The sequence below is a fragment of the Delphinus delphis genome, chromosome 1 (assembly GCF_949987515.2).
Source record: "Delphinus delphis chromosome 1, mDelDel1.2, whole genome shotgun sequence".
NCBI lineage: Eukaryota > Metazoa > Chordata > Mammalia > Artiodactyla > Delphinidae > Delphinus > Delphinus delphis.
The window spans coordinates 74979851-74998282 of record NC_082683.1 but is presented as its reverse complement, the minus strand read 5'-3'; the positions used below and the strand labels follow the sequence as shown (position 1 = coordinate 74998282).

Genomic DNA, 18432 nt, shown 5'->3' with positions numbered 1-18432 from the left:
TTTCAGGTATTGTATTGTTCAATTTTTTATTGTTGTTCTTTAAATCTTCTAGCTCTTTGGTAAGCATTTCTTGTATCTTCTTGGTCTTTGCCTCCATTCTTTTCCCAAAACCTTGGATCATCTTTAGTATCTTTACTCTGAATTCTTTTTCAGGTAGATTGCCTATCTCCTCTTCACTTAGTTGTTCTTCTGGGGTTTTATCTTGTCCCTTTATCTGGAATGTATTTCTCTATCATCTCATTTTGTCTAACTTTCTGTGTTTGTGGTCTCCATTCCACAGGCTTCAGATTGTGGTTCCTCTTGCTTCTGGTGTCTGCCTCCTGGTGGGTGAGATTGGTCCAGGGAGCTGTGCAGGCTTCCTGGTGGGCAGGACTGGTGCCTGCCCACTGGTGTGTAGAGCTGGGTCTTGTCCCTCTGGTGAGCAGGGCCATGTCAAGGGGTGTATTTAGAGGTGGCTATGGGCTCAGGAAGACTTTAAGCAGCCTGTCTGCTGATGAGTAAGACTGTGTTCCCACCCTGTTGTTTGTTTGGCCTGAGGCGTTCCAGCACTGGAGCCTCAGCCAACCGGAGTTGGGTGGGGCCAGTTCTTGGTGCCACAATGGCGACCTCCAGGAGAGTTCACACTGATGAATATTCCCTGGGCCCTCTGCCACCAGTGTCTTTGTCCCTACAGTGAGCCACAGCCAACCCCTCCCTCCCCAGGAGGCTCTCCAAGTCCTGCATGTAGGTCTGGCCCTCCAGGAGTGGAGTCTCTGTTTCCCCCAGTCCTGTGGAGCTCCTGCACTCAAGCCCTGCTGGCTTTCAAGCCAAATGCTCTAAGAGCTCCTTCTCCCATTGGCAGACACCCAGGCTGGGGATCCTGACATGGGGCCCAGATCTCTGGGCCCTGTGGTAGAAACTCTGTGATACAATTATTTTCCAGTTTGTGGGTCACCCACCCTGCAGGTATGGGATTTTATTTTATCATGAACGTGCCCCCTTCTACCATCTCGTTGTGGCTTCTTCTTTGTCTTTGGATGTAGAATATGGTTTTTGGTAGGTTCCAGTCTTTTATCTCGATGGTTGTTCAGCAGTTTGTTGTGATTTTGGTGTTTTCGTGAAAGGAAGTGAACTCAAGTCCTTCTACTCTGCCATCTTGTCCTTGTCTGCTGGCACTTATATTCTTGCAGCACCCAGCTCTACCCCATTTGCTAAAGCTGCTTATCCTGGGAAAGCTCACATGAGGCCCTGGAGCGAACACACAGACCAAGACCTTTCTTAAAGGATGATGTGGGCGGCTTATCTCTGCTTCCACTACTGCTGCTCTATCTAACTTATTCACTCATTCAAATTTGTTCGCTCATTCATTCAACATATATTTATTTTCTTCTATATTCCAGGCAATGTATTAGACATAGGGGATTCAGTATCAGAGAGGACATCATCCTGGCTTTACAAAGCATACAAACGGATAAACTTAAAGTCATGTCTTCCTAAATGGTGAAGGATGAGACACAGTGAGCTAAAGTAATTTAATCCAAGTCACACCGTCAAAGGAATATATCCTTAGCTTATGGATTTTGTTTGAAAATAGGAGTGAAATGGTCCATAGATTAGCTATTTGGAAACCGTGATGTATTTACAAATTAACAGAAAGGTTTATTCATTCTCGTCAAGTCATAAAATTACCCCCAAATGAAAAGGTCTGAAGAAACATTGTGGGTGATAAATAAATAAATGGACAATATCCTCCTTTTGACAGTACACTTTCTTTTTCACGTATAGGACAGTTCTTTAAGTTTTCTTTTTTTCATCCTGCTCTCTAAATATTATTGGTCTTGGCCTTTTCCTTTCCTTTTCTCAATGTACATCCTTTCTTTGGTGACTCATTTACTCTCTTTACTATTTGCTGATGATTCTCAAATATCTTTTTGCTCTAGACCTGCTTACACAATTGTATAGTGTCTCATATTGTCTCATATTTATCATTTCTAAAAAGGAATTCCTCTTTCTTACCCAGATATGTTATACACGAAAGTTTCTTTCCACTTTTCTACATCTTCCTCTTATCTGTCTAGACTGACAGCCATCTGTATCATTCTCTTCTTGGACAGAAGCATGGGAACTTGAGGTAGAGAAATAAATGCTAGTTATGAACACACATTTTCCCATGTTGTGCTTGAAGTGATTTTCTCATGTCTGGCTGACCTTCTGTTTCTCCTACCCTCCAAGATTGTACTAGATTGAACCATGAAAAATTACCATTCTTAAGGTTAAAAAAATAGTCAGATATCAGCAGTTACATATAGTATAACTAATTACTACCTTTGTTGTGGTAAGATGACTTATAAAATTCTCTTATTTTTAAACATAGAGTAAACACAATAGTACTAATGCAAACATCCAAGTTAATATGTTTCTAAGATAAAACAGAACTAAATCTTAGGGAATTAGCTTTATATATTATATTTTCAAGTGAATTTGAGGAGGTTGGGGGTCTGAAATTCTTTATCCTATAAATACAGTTGTTTCTACATTGAAAAGAAAATTTGAAACAATATAGAGTTGTTTTAAACTACAGTTGAAGGCACAGTGATTTTTTAAAGATAATTGTCAAGTCTAAGAACTTCATGTAAAGTTTTTTAAACATTTTAGCTTCAACTAGGAAATATCCTAATTTTATATCAGTCTTCAGTGAATAAGTAGGATGTGGTTACTTTAAAAAATAGAACCTGAGTATTTTAGAGTTTTTACTGACTTTTGGGAAAAAATAGTATTTCTTTTCAATTCTAAGAAGTGATTTATTATACATAAGGCTTTTTGAGTTTCCACTTTAGCTAACAAAATCTTTAAATAGACTAATATATATTCCATTTTGCAAAAAGTGAATGTTTTCATTTATCGTAGAGTTACCTAGCTCTTGACACATAGCATGGCATGTTCTAGCTAAAAGCTTTTTTTTTGTTAATGTGTGTTAGACATGGAATCAGTGTTTTGAAACTTCTTTTAATGAAAATTCTTGATCAAAAAGTATAAATTGCTGATAATTCTTATAAGCTGAGGCTATGGCTTCAATGACTGCTTTGTATTTCCCTTAAATACTCAACAGAAATGGTTTGGGTTTTGTGGGCCATAAAGTCTCTGTCCCAACTACTCAGCTCTGCCTTCATAGGGTGAAAGCAGCCATAGGCAATAGGTAAACAAAAGGTCATGGCTGTGTTCCAGCAAATCTTTATTTCCAAAAAACACGCAGCCAGCCCCTGGGGTCATGGTTTGCTGACTCCTACTTTGATATTCTATAGTGATTTATCCCACAGAAATTTTTGTTATCTGCTTTATATTTTAGTTATTAATTGACTAGTATAGTATCTTATACATGATAAATAATTAAGAACTAATGAAATAAGAATGAAATTTTGTGCATTTCATCTTTGGGAAAATGTACATCCTTCTAATACTACTTAGAATATTTCTGCAGAAGTGTCTAACTTGACAACAGAGGTTAAAAAACTGAAGAAAAGTATTGGGAGGAATCAGTCTTAATAAAACATCAAATCAAGCCAAGAATAAAATTGAGTCATTGTGATGGTTTTAAAATATGTCTGCAATTCTTTGATGTTCCCCCTTCCGAAAGATAGTCTTATTTCACTCTCAGTGTGGAGTGGACTTCATGACTCGCTCCTAATGAATAGGCTATGGCAGAAATAGCTGTGTGTGACTAGGTCATAATAGACATTGCGGCTTCTTCCTTGCTCACTCTCTCTCTTGGATTATTCACCTCCGGGGGGTGGGGGGGGGCGGGAACCTACTGCCATGAAGTCAGGCCATACGGAGGCCTACATAGCGAGAAACTGAGGCCTCCAGCTAACAGCCTTCTTGGAAATGGATTCCCTAGTCTCAGTCAAGACTTCAGATGACTGCAGCTTATGTCATATCTTGACTACAACCTCATGAAAAACTCTGAGCCAGAACTCAGAAAAATTCTGAGATAAGCACTAGTGAATTCTTGACTGACAGAAACTGTGAGATAAGTATTTATTGTTTTAAGCCACTGACTTTGGGGTGATCTGTTCTGCAGTAATAGATAACTAATACAATAATATAAAAGATTTCAACATTTGTTTTGAAATGAATAAGAATGAATTGAAAGGAACAGAAATGGAGGCCATCCATATTTTTCTTCTGATGATCCATAGATTAAAAATATGAATAAATTATGCCCATTTCCACATACCCATAATTTGCATTTGAGCACTTAAAAATTGAACAAATAACTTTCTGCCCTTGACTCTCGTTGGCATATGTGGCACTTAAGGTTTCATGGGTAAAAATTAGAACAAGTCATAGCGCCATAATCTGTCCTTTTAAACAGTGTTTCTGCAATAAGAGAAGGTTATAGGGCACCTTTGCCTAATACATGTCTCTCTGCTGTGAGTTCTGTAACTCACAAAGCATTCCCAGTGCAAGGAATCTGCCTAGAGACAACTGGCTAGGACATAGACCTTGGGAGCATGTAAAACCTGCCAATATCTTCTCTCTGATACAGATGTGTTGAATTAGTCTGTTTTCTTTTAAAAACAAAACAAAACTCATTTTATGAAATAGAGCAAAAAAAAATTAAGTTTTGAATATAATTTCCTTCTATTTAGAAGAGTATTTTTCTACTGTAGATGAGTTTCTTTTATTTGGCAGATAGAACAAAAATTAGATTCTAAATAAAATAATTTTCGAACTATGTCCTCAAGCAATTATTGTGCCTCCTCCTTTTTGCCGTCAAACTTCGTAAAAGAATAAACTACACAGTTGTTTTCCACTTTCTCCTCACTTGTATTCTCTTTGGCAAAATTACATCCAAACACACAAAAGGTACTGAAATTGTTCTTAAAGGTCACCGCCAGCCTTCTAATTGCCAAATCCTATGACTTTGTCTCAACAGTCATCCTTCTCAACCCTTCCACATAACACTGATGTCTTGCTATCTGAAACTTTTCCCTTCTTAAACTTTCCTTGCACATTCCTGATTCTCCTCTCTTCCTTTTGTTTTTCCTTCTATCTCTTGCTTCCAAAGAATTTTCATTAAAATTCTCTCCTGTTTTTCTTCTGTTATTACTGTATGTACTGCATCATTCTTATGATTTCAGGAATTGATTTTTCTATGGACTCACAAATTAATATTTCAGGATAGACTCTCTGATTGTCCCATGAGCCATAATTGTCAATTAAGAGCCATAATTGTCCCATGGCTTAATTCATCATCTCTCCTCTGACACTGGCTTCTCCCCTGAGCTACTGTTTCTTTGAGTCATGATACCATTGTCATAAGAGTCATTACACTTAAACTAGACTATTACAATAGCTTCTAACTGTTTACACCATTTTGTATCTTTTTCCCATTTCCACACATTGAACACAGTGTTGTTAAATTACTGTCCATTCAGTACAGATACGATTACATTCCTCCTTTACTCAAACCGACAATGATTCTTCAACAAACACAAATTTTTCTTCAAACACCACAAATACAAATACACTTGACAGTCAAAGCCCTCAATAGTATATCACCATATCTATCCCAGTCTCTTTCCTACACATATCCTGTTTGCCAGACAATCTGGATTTGCTTTATGTTTGACATATGTTTCATCATTTGCTACCTCCCATTTTCTGTTCAGATCATTCCCTCTACGTTGAATACACTTTCACCATTTATCTTGTCAACAGTTGGCCGTACCTCAAATATTGTGTTCTCTGTAAAGCTTTTCCTTATGTTCTCAACCAGACATAATCTCTGCTGCCTTTGCATTATATAGGATTTTATTTTTCTTCTCTTAACTTACAGAAAATATGCTTTTCCTCATCCAACTTACTAGATTATGAACGCCTTATTATATTTCACTCATCTTTGTAACCTCTACCACTCTTAGCACAGAGCTTGTTACATGAACACATAAATATGTGTTTAATTTTATTTTCTTCAGATCATTTTGCACTTATTGAATAAGTTGATTTGCAATCGAAACCAGAGGTTGGTTCAGTGCACTTTATACCATCTTCATTTATAAAAAGATTTCTGTGAGACTAACTTTTGAATAAGCCAATTGAGATAGATTACAAAGTTTTTCAATTAAGCATAGTTTAATTTAATGTATTTTTAGGAGAATATTAACAGCTATAACAAATAAACCTAAAAATTTTTGTAGGCTTAACTTGATAAGAAGTTGTTTTTGCTCATGTTACTAGTCCAGTGTGGGTATTACCAGGTAGCTCTCTCTGACAAAGTGACTGAGATGCCTGGCTTCCTTTTTTCTTATGGCTCCACCATCTCCTAGGGCCTTTAGTACATAGGTTAGAAGAAAGTGAAGGAAAATCACCTGTTTTTCAGGCAAACAAGTACCAGATTTCATCAATTCTAAAATACAAGTTGCATCAGTCACATTAGGCTAAGTTTTGCTGCAGAAAGAAATACCCTCAAAATATCAGTGGCTTATGACAACAAGTTTGCTTGTTACTTGCACTCTGTCCGCTGTTGGTTGGCTGTGGCTCTATCCATCTCTTCTGCATTCTGACACCTAGGCTTCAGGAGCAGCTCCTATCTGGGACATGGCTGACCTCAGGGTAGAAGGAAAAAAAGAAACTGGCTTAAAAAAAAAAAAAGTGGCACATATCACTACCACACACACTCACTTTTATTTGGTCAAAGTAAGTTACATAGAGAAGCCAGATGTCAACAAGATGGAGGATTATATTTTTGCCATTGACACCGCAAGCCACATGGCCAAGGCTGACATCAGAAATGCAGGGATGTGTACTCTTTCAACAGAAAGGAGCAGTGAATATTTTTAACAATAATACAGTTTTTTTCACATTGTAGTATTTGTAAAATTAGGATGTTTCTTACAATCAGTGGTGAATTAAATTACTTGGAAGACTCTTTTTCTCTTTAGAGATAAAAAAGTAATAGTGCATCTTACAATCAATAACATCCTAGGTTTAAGGAAATTTGAGAGGCCTCAACTCTAAATGTGTTCATCTGATTCACCTGTTGATTTCCAGGTGTGTGGATAGTTTTCAGATTAAACAGTAATATAGATTTAAAGAGTAAGTAGATATAAAGCCTGTGTAGTTCAGATTCTTTACTACTGGTCTAAACCTGTTTAGAGTGCTTATTTTCAGTTCTGTAGTAGGAATAGCTATAAAAACATTAGAAAAAAATGAGTGAGAGAATTTTCAAAGAGGAGAAAACAGAGAAATAATTAGTGTACTAGAGTAGAGAGCTTAGAAATATGCCATGGATAAAATGTTATAAAAATCGCACCACAGATTGTTTTGGATTTGACACCGAAAGCAAAGACAATAAAAGCAAAAATAAACAAGTGGAACTACATCAAACTCGAAAGCTTCTGCAGAGCAAAGGAAATCATTAACAAAATGAAGAGGCAACCTGGTGAATGGAAGAAAATGTTTGCAAATCATATATCTGATAAGGAGCTAATATCCAAAATATATAGAGAACTCATACAGGGCTTCCCTGGTGGCGCAGTGGTAGAGAATCTGCCTGCTAATGCAGGGGACACGGTTTCGAGCCCTGGTCTGGGAGGATCCCACATGCCGCAGAGCAACTAGCCCAGTGAGCCACAACTACTGAGCCTGCGCGTCTGGAGCCTGTGCTCCACAACAAGAGAGGCCACGATAGTGAGAGGCCCGTCCACCGCGATGAAGAGTAGCCCCCGCTTGCCACAACTAGAGAAAGCCCATGCACAGAAACGAAGACCCAATGCAGCCAAAATTAATTAATTAATTAATAAACTCCTACCCCCAACATCTTCTTTAAAAAAAACAAACAAAAAAAATGACCAAAAAAACCCTCATTAGAATACAGCAATAATTGACAGAATCTATAGAAAACACACTGGGCTACTTGAAGGGGTAGTATAGCATTATAAAAAAGAAAAAAAAAAAAGAACTCATACAACTCAATAGCAAAAAACAAGCAATTTGATTTAAAAATGAGCAGAGGGTCTGAATAGGTATTTCTCCAAATGAGATGGCCAGCAGGCAAAGGAAAAGGTCTTAACATCACTAATCATCAGGGAAATGCAAATCAAAACCACAATGAGACATCACCTCACACTTGTTACAATGGCTGTTACAAAAGATAAGAAATAACAAATGTTGGCGAGAATGTGGAGAAAAGGGAACCCTTGTGCACAGTTGGTGAGAATGTAAACTGGTGCAGCCACTGTGGAAAACAATATGGAGGTTCCTCAAAAAATTAAAAATAGAACTACCATATGATTCCACTTCTAGGTATTTATCTGAAGAAAACAAAAGCATGAACTTGAAAATATATATCACCCCCATGTTCACTGAAGCATTGTTTACAATAACCAAGATATGGAAACAACCTTTTTAAGTTTCCATCGATGGATGAATGGGTAAAGAAGATGTGGTTTATGTGTACAATGGAACACTACTCAACCATAAAAAGGGTACATCTTGCCATTTGTGGCAACATGGATGAGCCTTGAGGACATTATGCTAAGTGAAATAAGTCAAAGACAAATACCATATCATCTCACATATATGTGGAATCTAAAAAAAATATTTTTTAAACCAAGCTCATAGATACAGAGAATAGATTGATGGTTGCCAGAGGCAGGGGCTGAGGGGTGGGCAAAATAGGTGAAGGGGATCAAAAGGTACAAATGTCCAGTTATAAAATAAGTAAGCCACGGGGATGTAATGTACAGCATAGAAGCTATAGTTAATAATACTGTATTGCCTATCTGAAAGTCGCCAAGAGAGTCAATCTTAAATGTTCTCATCACAAGAAAAAAATTCTGTAACTGTGTATGGTGATGAGGGATATTAACTAGACTTACTGTGGTGATCATTTCACAATATATACAAATATTGAATCATTATGCTGTACACCTAAAGCTAATATATTGTTGTATGTCATTTATAGCTCGATAATTTTTTTTAAAAGATTGACACCACAAATTAATGGGAAAAGTAAATTTTAGTATGTATAGTATTTGGAAAACTGGGTCACTATGTGGAAAAAATTTAGTTGGATCTCTATCTCACCCCTGGTGAAAAAGATGGACTCCAAATGGATTAAAGACCTACCTTAAAAAGTTAACACTAGGGCTTCCCCGGTGGCTCAGTGGTTGAGAGTCCGCCTGCCGATGCAGGGGACACGGGTTCGTGCCCCGGTCCGGGAAGATCCCACATGCCGCCGAGTGGCTGGGCCCATGAGCCATGGCCGCTGAGCCTGCGTGTCCGGAGCCTGTGCTCTGCAACGGAAGAGGCCACAACAGTGAGAGGCCCACGTACCACAAAAAAAAAAAAAAAAAAGTTAACACTAATAGAAAAGAATGCCCATTACCTAATGACATAAAGGTAGAGGAAGGCTTCTTAAACAAGATCCAGAAAATACAAATCATAAGGCAAAAAATGGTTGGATGTGGCTACATCAAAATTAAGGATTTCTATCAATGAAGGATGTCAAAATAATCTCACAGGTGATGAATCACAAGAAGGAATTTATAACATCTAAAACCAGCAAGGAGTTTATACCTTGAATGAATAAGAATTCCTGAAAATTATCACAAAAAAATATAGGCAACCTCAGGAGCAAAATTTGGACAAAAGATATGGATAGAAATTGCACAAAAATTGCATTCTTTTTGTAGTAGGTCTTTGAAATCTAGTGTGCCTTTTACATTTAAGTACATGTCAATTTGGACTAGCCACATTTCAAGTGTTCAATAGCCACTTACACTCATCTACCTTAGAAAGCTTCTTAACTCATCTGCCTCATCTGTTAAAGGGGAATTATGATAATACTACCAAATATAGTTGGTAGGAAGTATTTAACGTATGTTAATGTATACATAGTCACCAGATAGATAGATAGATAGATATGGATGAGGATATAGATATTGGGTTGGCCAAAAAGTTCATTTGGGTTTTTCTGTAAGATCTTACGTAAGAGCAGGAAAAACACGAACAAACTTTTTGGCCAACCCAATTTTTGTGGATAAAATCATGCCCCATACATTAACTTCAGGTAGCTTCAACACAGCAAACCATTTTTTCATGATCCAGGTACCTTCTATATGCTAATATGTAATATTATATAATCTAAATAGTGTATTTGCTTGGTAGCTATTGCAAAAGAAAATGTTTCATACATTTTTAAATAAAAGAAAATAACTTCATAATTGAAGACAGTCAGGGAGAAGGATTATACGCTTGTTGTAAAGCTTGTTCTGCATTACCATTTTTGCTTTCTACACTGCTTGAAGTAGAATCCATAGAGACAAAGGTAGAGGCACCCTGAGCGTTGTTCACTCTGAAACAGTGGTACTGATTGCCTTCTTTCACTTCTTCTGCGAAATTCGTTCTTTACTTCAAGCTATTTTCTCCACCTAGAACTCTCTTCCTCCTTTCTGCGCTTGGCTGGCTGGCCTCTTTTTATTCTTCAGCTTTCAGTTTAAATGTCAGGTCTCAGGTTTACCCTGACCATCTTTCCTAAAATAGGACTTGTCTTTTATTCTCCACCTCAGCATCACAGTTTCCTTTGTGAACCTGTATCATAATTTATAAATGTTCACTTTCTAATTTAGTTGTTTCTGTTACAAGACTTTTTGCCTCCTCGGGGCAGGGCCTAGATCTCCTTTTGCTTCCTAATGAAATCTCAGCAAGCAACAGAGTGCGTGGCACAAAGTAGGCACCAAATATTTTTGAATGAAGTAATGAGTGGGTATGTGCTATTCCCTCATGTGTTGAGGAGCTTTCAAAGAAGGAAGTCACAGAAATGATTTCTTAAGCTAGTGTATCCACACCAAGAATCTACAAAAACAGCAGGAGTTTTTATGACATCCACTGGACTGTAAGTTCTACAAGGATAGGGACTATGTTTGAATTTGAAACTCAGTGCCTCCCAGCAGCCAGCCTGTCACATATTAGACATTCATATATATTTGTTGATTAACTGAATAATTAATTCTGATGTGAAGTCTTAGGCCGGATGCCTATACCAGGAGGAATTTTACTCTAAGATAAAATTTAGGATGAGTTAGAAAGAAACATCATGTTTATAGGTGATTTAAAACCAGGATGCTATAATATTAATACAATATATGTGTATTTTCTGTTATATTTTTTCCTAAAAGGGACCTGTTGGTTCGCCTGGAGAAGTTGGAATGACTGGAAGCACTGGTGAAAAGGTAATTTCTTTCATTGTTTTGTTCAGTAGTAAGGATTCTAAGCTAAACTCAAAGGAGAGACAGTCATGATATTTTATGAATTAGAAACTAGAAATTACTCATAACTTAAAATGCATTACCTGTACTGAATCTCTTAAATATATTGAAATATAGCTGATAGCATGTATGTTTCTAATTTTTAAAAGGCAGAGTACTCTTTTGGCTATAATGATGTGCTCAGAAGAGAAAAGATGAAATTGATGGTCTAGGTTTATGACTAGAAAATATTTAAATCTACTTATGAGAACAAGCTCCTAAAGGAAACAGTTTTGAAAGTGAAGAATAAGTTATCACTTTCCCTGATCCAAGTTTCGGTCACAAACTCTTTATATCCTCTTGGAATTCAGTATGAAGTTTTTCAAAGATCTTTTTGGCTATTGTGATGGAAATTGTAATTTGCTTAAGAATTTCCTAGAAATAATTATCTTGGGAGTGATTTTCCATATTGAATTTCAAATTTAGGAAAGTCTTTTTTTAAAAAAAATAAGTAATTCTTTATTTGAAACCAGCAAGGACATTTTCTTGAATTTTTTTTAATAGAATCTTATAATGAACTAGAAGGTAATAAACCAAAAACTTCAAGTCTTTGACTGAAACCTGACTTGCTGACTATAAAGCAGAAGCATGATAGTCTAATGTGCAAGGCTACTGTTTGTGAGTAATTAAGTAGAGCCAGGATTAGAAGTAAATTAGATAATATTCCAGTTATTTCCATCTGAAATTTTTAATTTAAGTCAAACTCAACATATTGGCTTGGCCAAAAGGTTCCTTCAGTTTTTAAGTAAAAAATAAAAGACACATTTTTCATTTTCACCAAGAACTTTATTGAACAACTTATTCACTGTTTTGTTCCACTACCTTCTCCCATTTTTCTGGCAACTTCATAATTCCATCTTCCCAAAACTTTTTATCATTTTTGAGCAAAGAACTGTTCCAGGTGCCTTTTACAGTCTTCCAGGGAAGGTGCAATGTCTGGTGAATACGGCGGATGAATCAGAACTTCCCAGCCAAGTTGTAACAGTTTTTATTTCTTGTCATCAGAGAAACGTGTGGTCTTGCATTATCCTGATGGAAGATAATGAGTTTTCTGTTGACTAATTTCGGATGCTTTTTATCCAGTGCTGCTTTCAGTTGGTCTAACTGGGAGCAGTACTTGTTGGAATTAATCGTTTGGTTTTCTGGAAGGAGCTCATAATAGAGGACTCCCTTCCAATCTCACCATATGTACAGCATCAACTTCTTTGGATGAGACCGGCCTTTGGTGTGGTTGGTGGTGGTTCATCTCACTTGCCCCACCATCTCTTCCATTCCACATTATTGTACTTTCCACTTTTCATCGCCCATCACAATTTGTTTTAAAAACAGAACATTTTTATTATGTTTTACTAGAGAATCACATGCAGAAATATGGTCAAGAAGGTTTTTTTTGCTTAAATTATGTGAAACCCAAACATCAAAGCAATTAGTATAACCAAGCTGGTGGAAATGATTTTCAACACTTGATTTGGATATTGTGCTATAACGTTGATTGTTCTCAGTTAATGTCTTGATTTGATTGCTATCAACTTCAACTGGTCTACCCAACTGTGGAGCATTGTCCAGCAAGAAACCTCTAGCACAAAACTTCACAAAACACTTTTGAGACGTTTGATCAGCCACAGCACCTTCTCCATACACTGCACAAATCATGTTTTTGCGTTTCAGTTGCATTTTTACCTTTCTTGAAAGAATAAAGCATAATATGCAGAAAAATGTTGCTTTTTTCTTCCATCTTCAGTATTAAGATGGCTACACAAGAATTCACCAATTTTGATAATATTTTTAAATGCACGCTGATATGACAGCTGTCATAATACAATCTAACAAAATTGTTTCGAATGAAGTTAAAGACAACTAAGTGCTACTAGAGCCATCTTACGGAAAAAAACAAACGCACCTTTTGGCCAACCCAGTATTTAAAATTCATCATTTTTTTCCCACATCCAAACTGGTCTCTTCCCAATTATCTCATTTCTATCAGTATGCCTTATACCTAACTCTATTCTTCCAGTCTTCCAGAATAGATAGAGTGCACCCATCTTTGCATTTCCCTTTTCCTCCATCCTCTATGCCTAATCTTTTAGCAGGTCTTAGAGTTTTTTCTTTACAATTTGTCCTTTCTAATAGTCAATCCAAAGCTACTGTCTCAGACGTACTCTTATTAGTTTATCTTAAATTTACCCTCTATCATATTTATGCTACCCTTTCCCTATCTTTTAATCCAGCCTACATACTATAAGCAGAAGACTAATTCTCATGGGTCATGATAAAGCATTTTGAAGAACCTTCATTAGCCTCCCTATTGTCGAAGTCTCTTAACAGCTCTACTTTGCTGTCAAGATACTATGTGATTTTGGCTTAATCAGTTCATCCAACAAATTTTCTAATATTCTCCAGTATAAACCTTTCTTGCTCCCCATCTCATATTTCATACTTGTCCCTATTCTTATTCTTACTGTTTTCTTGGTTTAGAGTATCCTCTCCCCTTCCCTCTATTTATTCAAAGCCAAACTATACTACTCAATTAAAATCCTATCTCCTCTGTAAAGTCTTTCCAGATTATTCTAATCCTTCCTGATTTCTTCCCTTCCTGGGCTTAGAATAAGTACCACACGATTTAAAATTTCATTGTCCTTTAATTGATTCATCTTTGTTAATGTCATGTTTTCAATTACTTGAGGGTAGAGTCTAAGTCAAATATCTGTTATATCTCTCCAACTCTCACTTAGTACATTAAAAGTGATTGATATATACTTGTTGATTTTTTTATTAATATAACAAATATAAAATGACATCAGTTCAAAAAATTTAGATGGTTTTGTACTTCTTTCATTCTGGTTTAGTTACTTCTGTATTAGGTTAAATTTTCTACACTAACATGTTGAAAAGTCTTGGAATTTTAATGTAAATCAGTTTAGACCTTTAATCTGCTGTGGCATATGTGATTATCATGATTATGCTTAATTGTGATGGACAGATTACAGAAATAAAATTTTGTTCAATGGTTATACACTTAATTTTTACAATATGCTTTCATACTTTTACAGTTCTTATATTTTATATGTCTCAAAATTATAAGAATTTCTACTTGCAAAACTAGAATACGATGCATGATCAATTTTAAATCTTGATTATTCATAATTTCTATTTTCATCATTTTAATAAGACTTTTTAGTATTTTATCCCTTAAAGAGTATCTTAAGAGAACTTTTATTAAAAGTCTAGCAACTTTAGGGTAAAAATGCAAAATTTGTAATTTTAAAAATTACTGAAAATTAGGATGAGTTTCCTGTCTAGGCTTAGCTCATTCATGACTAATTAACATGCCTCAATGTTTTTATTTTGTCTTTGTTTTAAAAGGGAGAACGTGGAAATCCAGGGCCATTAGGTCCCCAGGGGGAAAAGGGCGTTATGGTAAGAGCTCAGTGATTTGAAAGATATGTGTCCAAAGAACATAATAAAGTTAAGGCATTCCAAAGGTGGAATTGCCTTGAATGAAGTTTTAAGTAAGTGAAAAATGCTATTTTGTGGTAAATTTCCATTAGAATTTTCTTCTACTCTAAACAGTTTACCATTCAGAATGCTGATTGGCACTGAAAAGCATGCAACTCACATGGCTAGGTCTAATGAGCCTATAGTTTTAAGAGAAGAATTAAACCATCCTAAGTTAGCTTAAGTGGATGAAGAAGAAAATTCAATTAGGATTCTACTTTTTTTTATATAACTTATAGTTTATATGGCATATATCATCATTGCCACTTTTCCATGAGTTTGTGGTCACAATGTAATTATTTGATACGTGGAAGAGCAGAATGCAGAATTCATCTTACATTCTTTTATCTTTAAGATAGTAATAGCTGATAAATTTTATATCTAGATTGCAGTTTTTCATTTATTAAAGTTTCTAAATGTGATAGAAATGAGCAATTATTTTCAATTAAAGAATCTTGCTTTCAGAAAATATATTGTGATGGATCTGGTGTACCTAATGCTATCTACAAATTCATTGTACATAAATTTTTGCTCAGTTTTAACTTCTGTATTATGAGTAGAGCACTGTAAGATTATTTTTTTACCTATCTCCAATTGCTGTCAACTGGGAAGTTTAATATACCCATAAGGCTAATTAATTTCACGAATTATTGACTCCTAAGGCATTCTCTGAATCATTTGAATATGTTTAAACCACAAAGGGCGTGTTCCTTCTGAAATTTGACAGGCTAACATATTTGTACACATTCACATTTCTTTTATTTTTTAACATCTTTATTGGAGTATAATTGCTTTACAATGGTGTGTTAGTTTCTGCTTTATAACAAAGTGAATCAGCTATATGTATACATATATCCCCATATGCCCTCCCTCTTGTGTCCCTCCCACATTCCCTATCCCACCCCTCTAGGTGGTCACAAAGCACCGAGCTGATCTCTCTGTGCTATGCGGCTGCTTCCCACTAGCTAGCTATTTTACATTTGGTGGTATATATAAATCTACGCCACTCTCTCACTTCGTCCCAGCTTACCGTTCCAACCCCTCGGTGTCCTCAAGTCCATTCTCTACATCTGCATCTTTATTCCTGTCCTGCCCCTAGGTTCTTCAGAACCTTTTTTTTTTTTTTAAGATTCCATATATATGTGTTAGCATATGGTTTGTGATTTTTTTCTTTTTGACTTACTTCACTCTGTATGACAGACTCTAAGTCCATCCACCTCACTGCAAGTAACTCAATTTCATTTCTTTTTATGGCTGAGTGATATTCCATTGTATATATGTGCCACATCTTCTTTATCCATTCATCTGTCGATGGACACTTAGGTTGCTTCCATGTCCTGGCTATTGTAAATAGTGCAGCAATGAACATTGTGACACATGACTCTGAATTATGGTTTTCTCAGGGTATATGCCCAGTAAAGCGATTGCTAGGTCGTATGGTAGTTCTATTTGTAGTTTTTTAAGGAACCTCCATACTTTTCTCCATAGTGGCTGTACCAATTTACATCCCCTCCAACAGTGCAAGAGGGTTCCCTTTTCTCCACACCCTCTCCAGCATTTATTGTTTATCGATTTCTTGATGATGGCCATTCTGACCTGTGTGAGGTGATAGCTCATTGTAGTTTTGATTTGCATTTCTCTAATGATCAGTGATGTTGAGCATCTTTTCATGTGCTGCTTGGCCATCTGTATGTCTTCTTTGGAGAAATTTCTGTTTAGGTCTTCTGCCCATTTTTGGATTGGGTTGTTTGTTTTTTGGATATTTAGCTGCATGAGCTGCCTGTAAATTTTGGAGATTAATCCTTTGTCAGTTGCTTCATTTGCAAATATTTTCTCCCATTCTGAGGGCTGTCTATTCGTCTTGTTTATGGCTTCCTTTGCTGTGCAAAAGCTTCTAAGTTTCATTAGGTCCCATTTGTTTATTTTTGTTCTTATTTCCATTTCTCTAGGAGTTGGGTCAGAAAGGATCTTGCTGTGATTTATGTCATAGAGTGTTCTGCCTATGTTTTCCTCTAACAGTTTTATAGTGTCTGACCTTACATTTAGGTCTTTAATCCATTTTGACTTAATTTTTATGTATGGTGTTAGGGAATGTTCTAATTTCATTCTTTTCCATGTAGCTGTCCAGTTTTCCCAGCACCACTAATTGAAGAGGCTGTCTTTTCTCTATTGTATATTCTTGCCTCCTTTATCAAAAATAAGGTGACCATATGTGTGTGGGTTTACCTTTGGGCTTTCTATCCTGTTCCATTGATCTATAATTTCGTTTTTGTGCCAGTACCATATTGTCTTGATTACTGTAGCTTTGTAGTATACTCCAAAGTCCGGGAGCCTGATTCCTCCAGCTCCGTTTTTCTTTCTCCAGATTCCTTTGGCTACTCGGGGTCTTTTGTGTTTCCATACAAATTGTGAAATTTTTTGTTCTGGTTCTGTAAAAAATGCCATTGGTAGTTTGAAAGGGATTGCACTGAATCTGTAGATTGCTTTGGGTAGTATAGTCATTTTCACAATGTTGATTCTTCCAATCCAAGAACATGATATATCTCTCCATCTGTTTGTATCATCTTTAATTTCTTTCATCAGTGTCTTATACTTTTCTGCATGCAGGTCTTTTGTCTCCTTAGGTAGGTTTATTCCTAAGTATTTTATTCTTTTTGTTGCAGTGGTAAATGGGAGTGTTTCCTTATTTTCTCTTTCAGATTTTTCATCAGTGTATAGGAATGCAAGAGATTTCTGTGCATTAATTTTTTATCCTGCAACTTTACCAAATGCATTGATTAGCTCTAGTAGTTTTCTGGTAGCATCTTTAGGATTCTCTATGTATAGTATCATGTCATCTGCAAAGAGTGCCAGCTCAACTTCTTCTTTTCTGATTTGGATTCCTTTTATTTCTTTTTCTTCTCTGATTGCTGAGGCTAAGACTTCCAAAACTATGTTGAATAACAGTGGTGAGAGTGGACACCCTTGTCTTGTTCCTGATCTTAGAGGAATTGGTCTCAGTTTTTCACCACTGAGAATGATGCTGGCTGTGGGTTTGTCATATATGGCCTTTATTATGTTGAGGTAAGTTCCCTCTGTGCCTACTCTCTGGAGGGTTTTTATCATAAATAGGTGTTGTATTTTGTTGAAAGCTTTTTCTGCATCTATTGAGATGATCATATGGTTTTTCTCCTTCAATTTGTTAATATGGTTTATCACATTGATTGATTTGCATATATTGAAGAATCCTTGCATTCCTGGGGTAAACCCCACTTGATCATGGTTTATGATCCTTTTCATGTGCTGTTGGATTGTGTTTGCTAGTATTATGTTGAGGATTTTTGCATCCATGTTCATTAGTGATATTGGCCTGTAGTTTTCTTTCTGTGTGACATCCTTGTCTGGTTTTGGTATCGGTGACGGTGGCCTCGTAGAATGAGTTTGGGAGTGTTCCTCCCTCTGCTGTATTTTGGAAGAGTTTAAGAAGGGTAGGTGTTAGCTCTTCTCTAAATGTTTGATAGAATTCTCCTGTGAAGCCGTCTGGTCCTAGGCTTTTGTTTGTTGGAAGATTTTTAATCACAGTCTCAATTTCAGTACTTGTGATTAGTCTGTTTATATTTTGTATTTCTTCCTGGTTCAGTCTCAGAAGGTTGTGCTTTTCTAAGAA

The 18432-nt window shown here is 36.3% G+C and overlaps 1 protein-coding gene across 1 annotated transcript in view; it reads left to right on the top strand.

The window, feature by feature from the left end:
* Window positions 1-18432, top strand: part of COL24A1 (collagen type XXIV alpha 1 chain) — a 392309-nt gene that overhangs the window by 216236 nt on the left and 157641 nt on the right. Inside the window, exons 25-26 of the mRNA XM_060024757.1 lie at window positions 11163-11216; window positions 14655-14708. Coding sequence (XP_059880740.1) covers window positions 11163-11216; window positions 14655-14708 — 108 coding nt within the window. The remainder of the gene's footprint in view (window positions 1-11162; window positions 11217-14654; window positions 14709-18432) is intronic.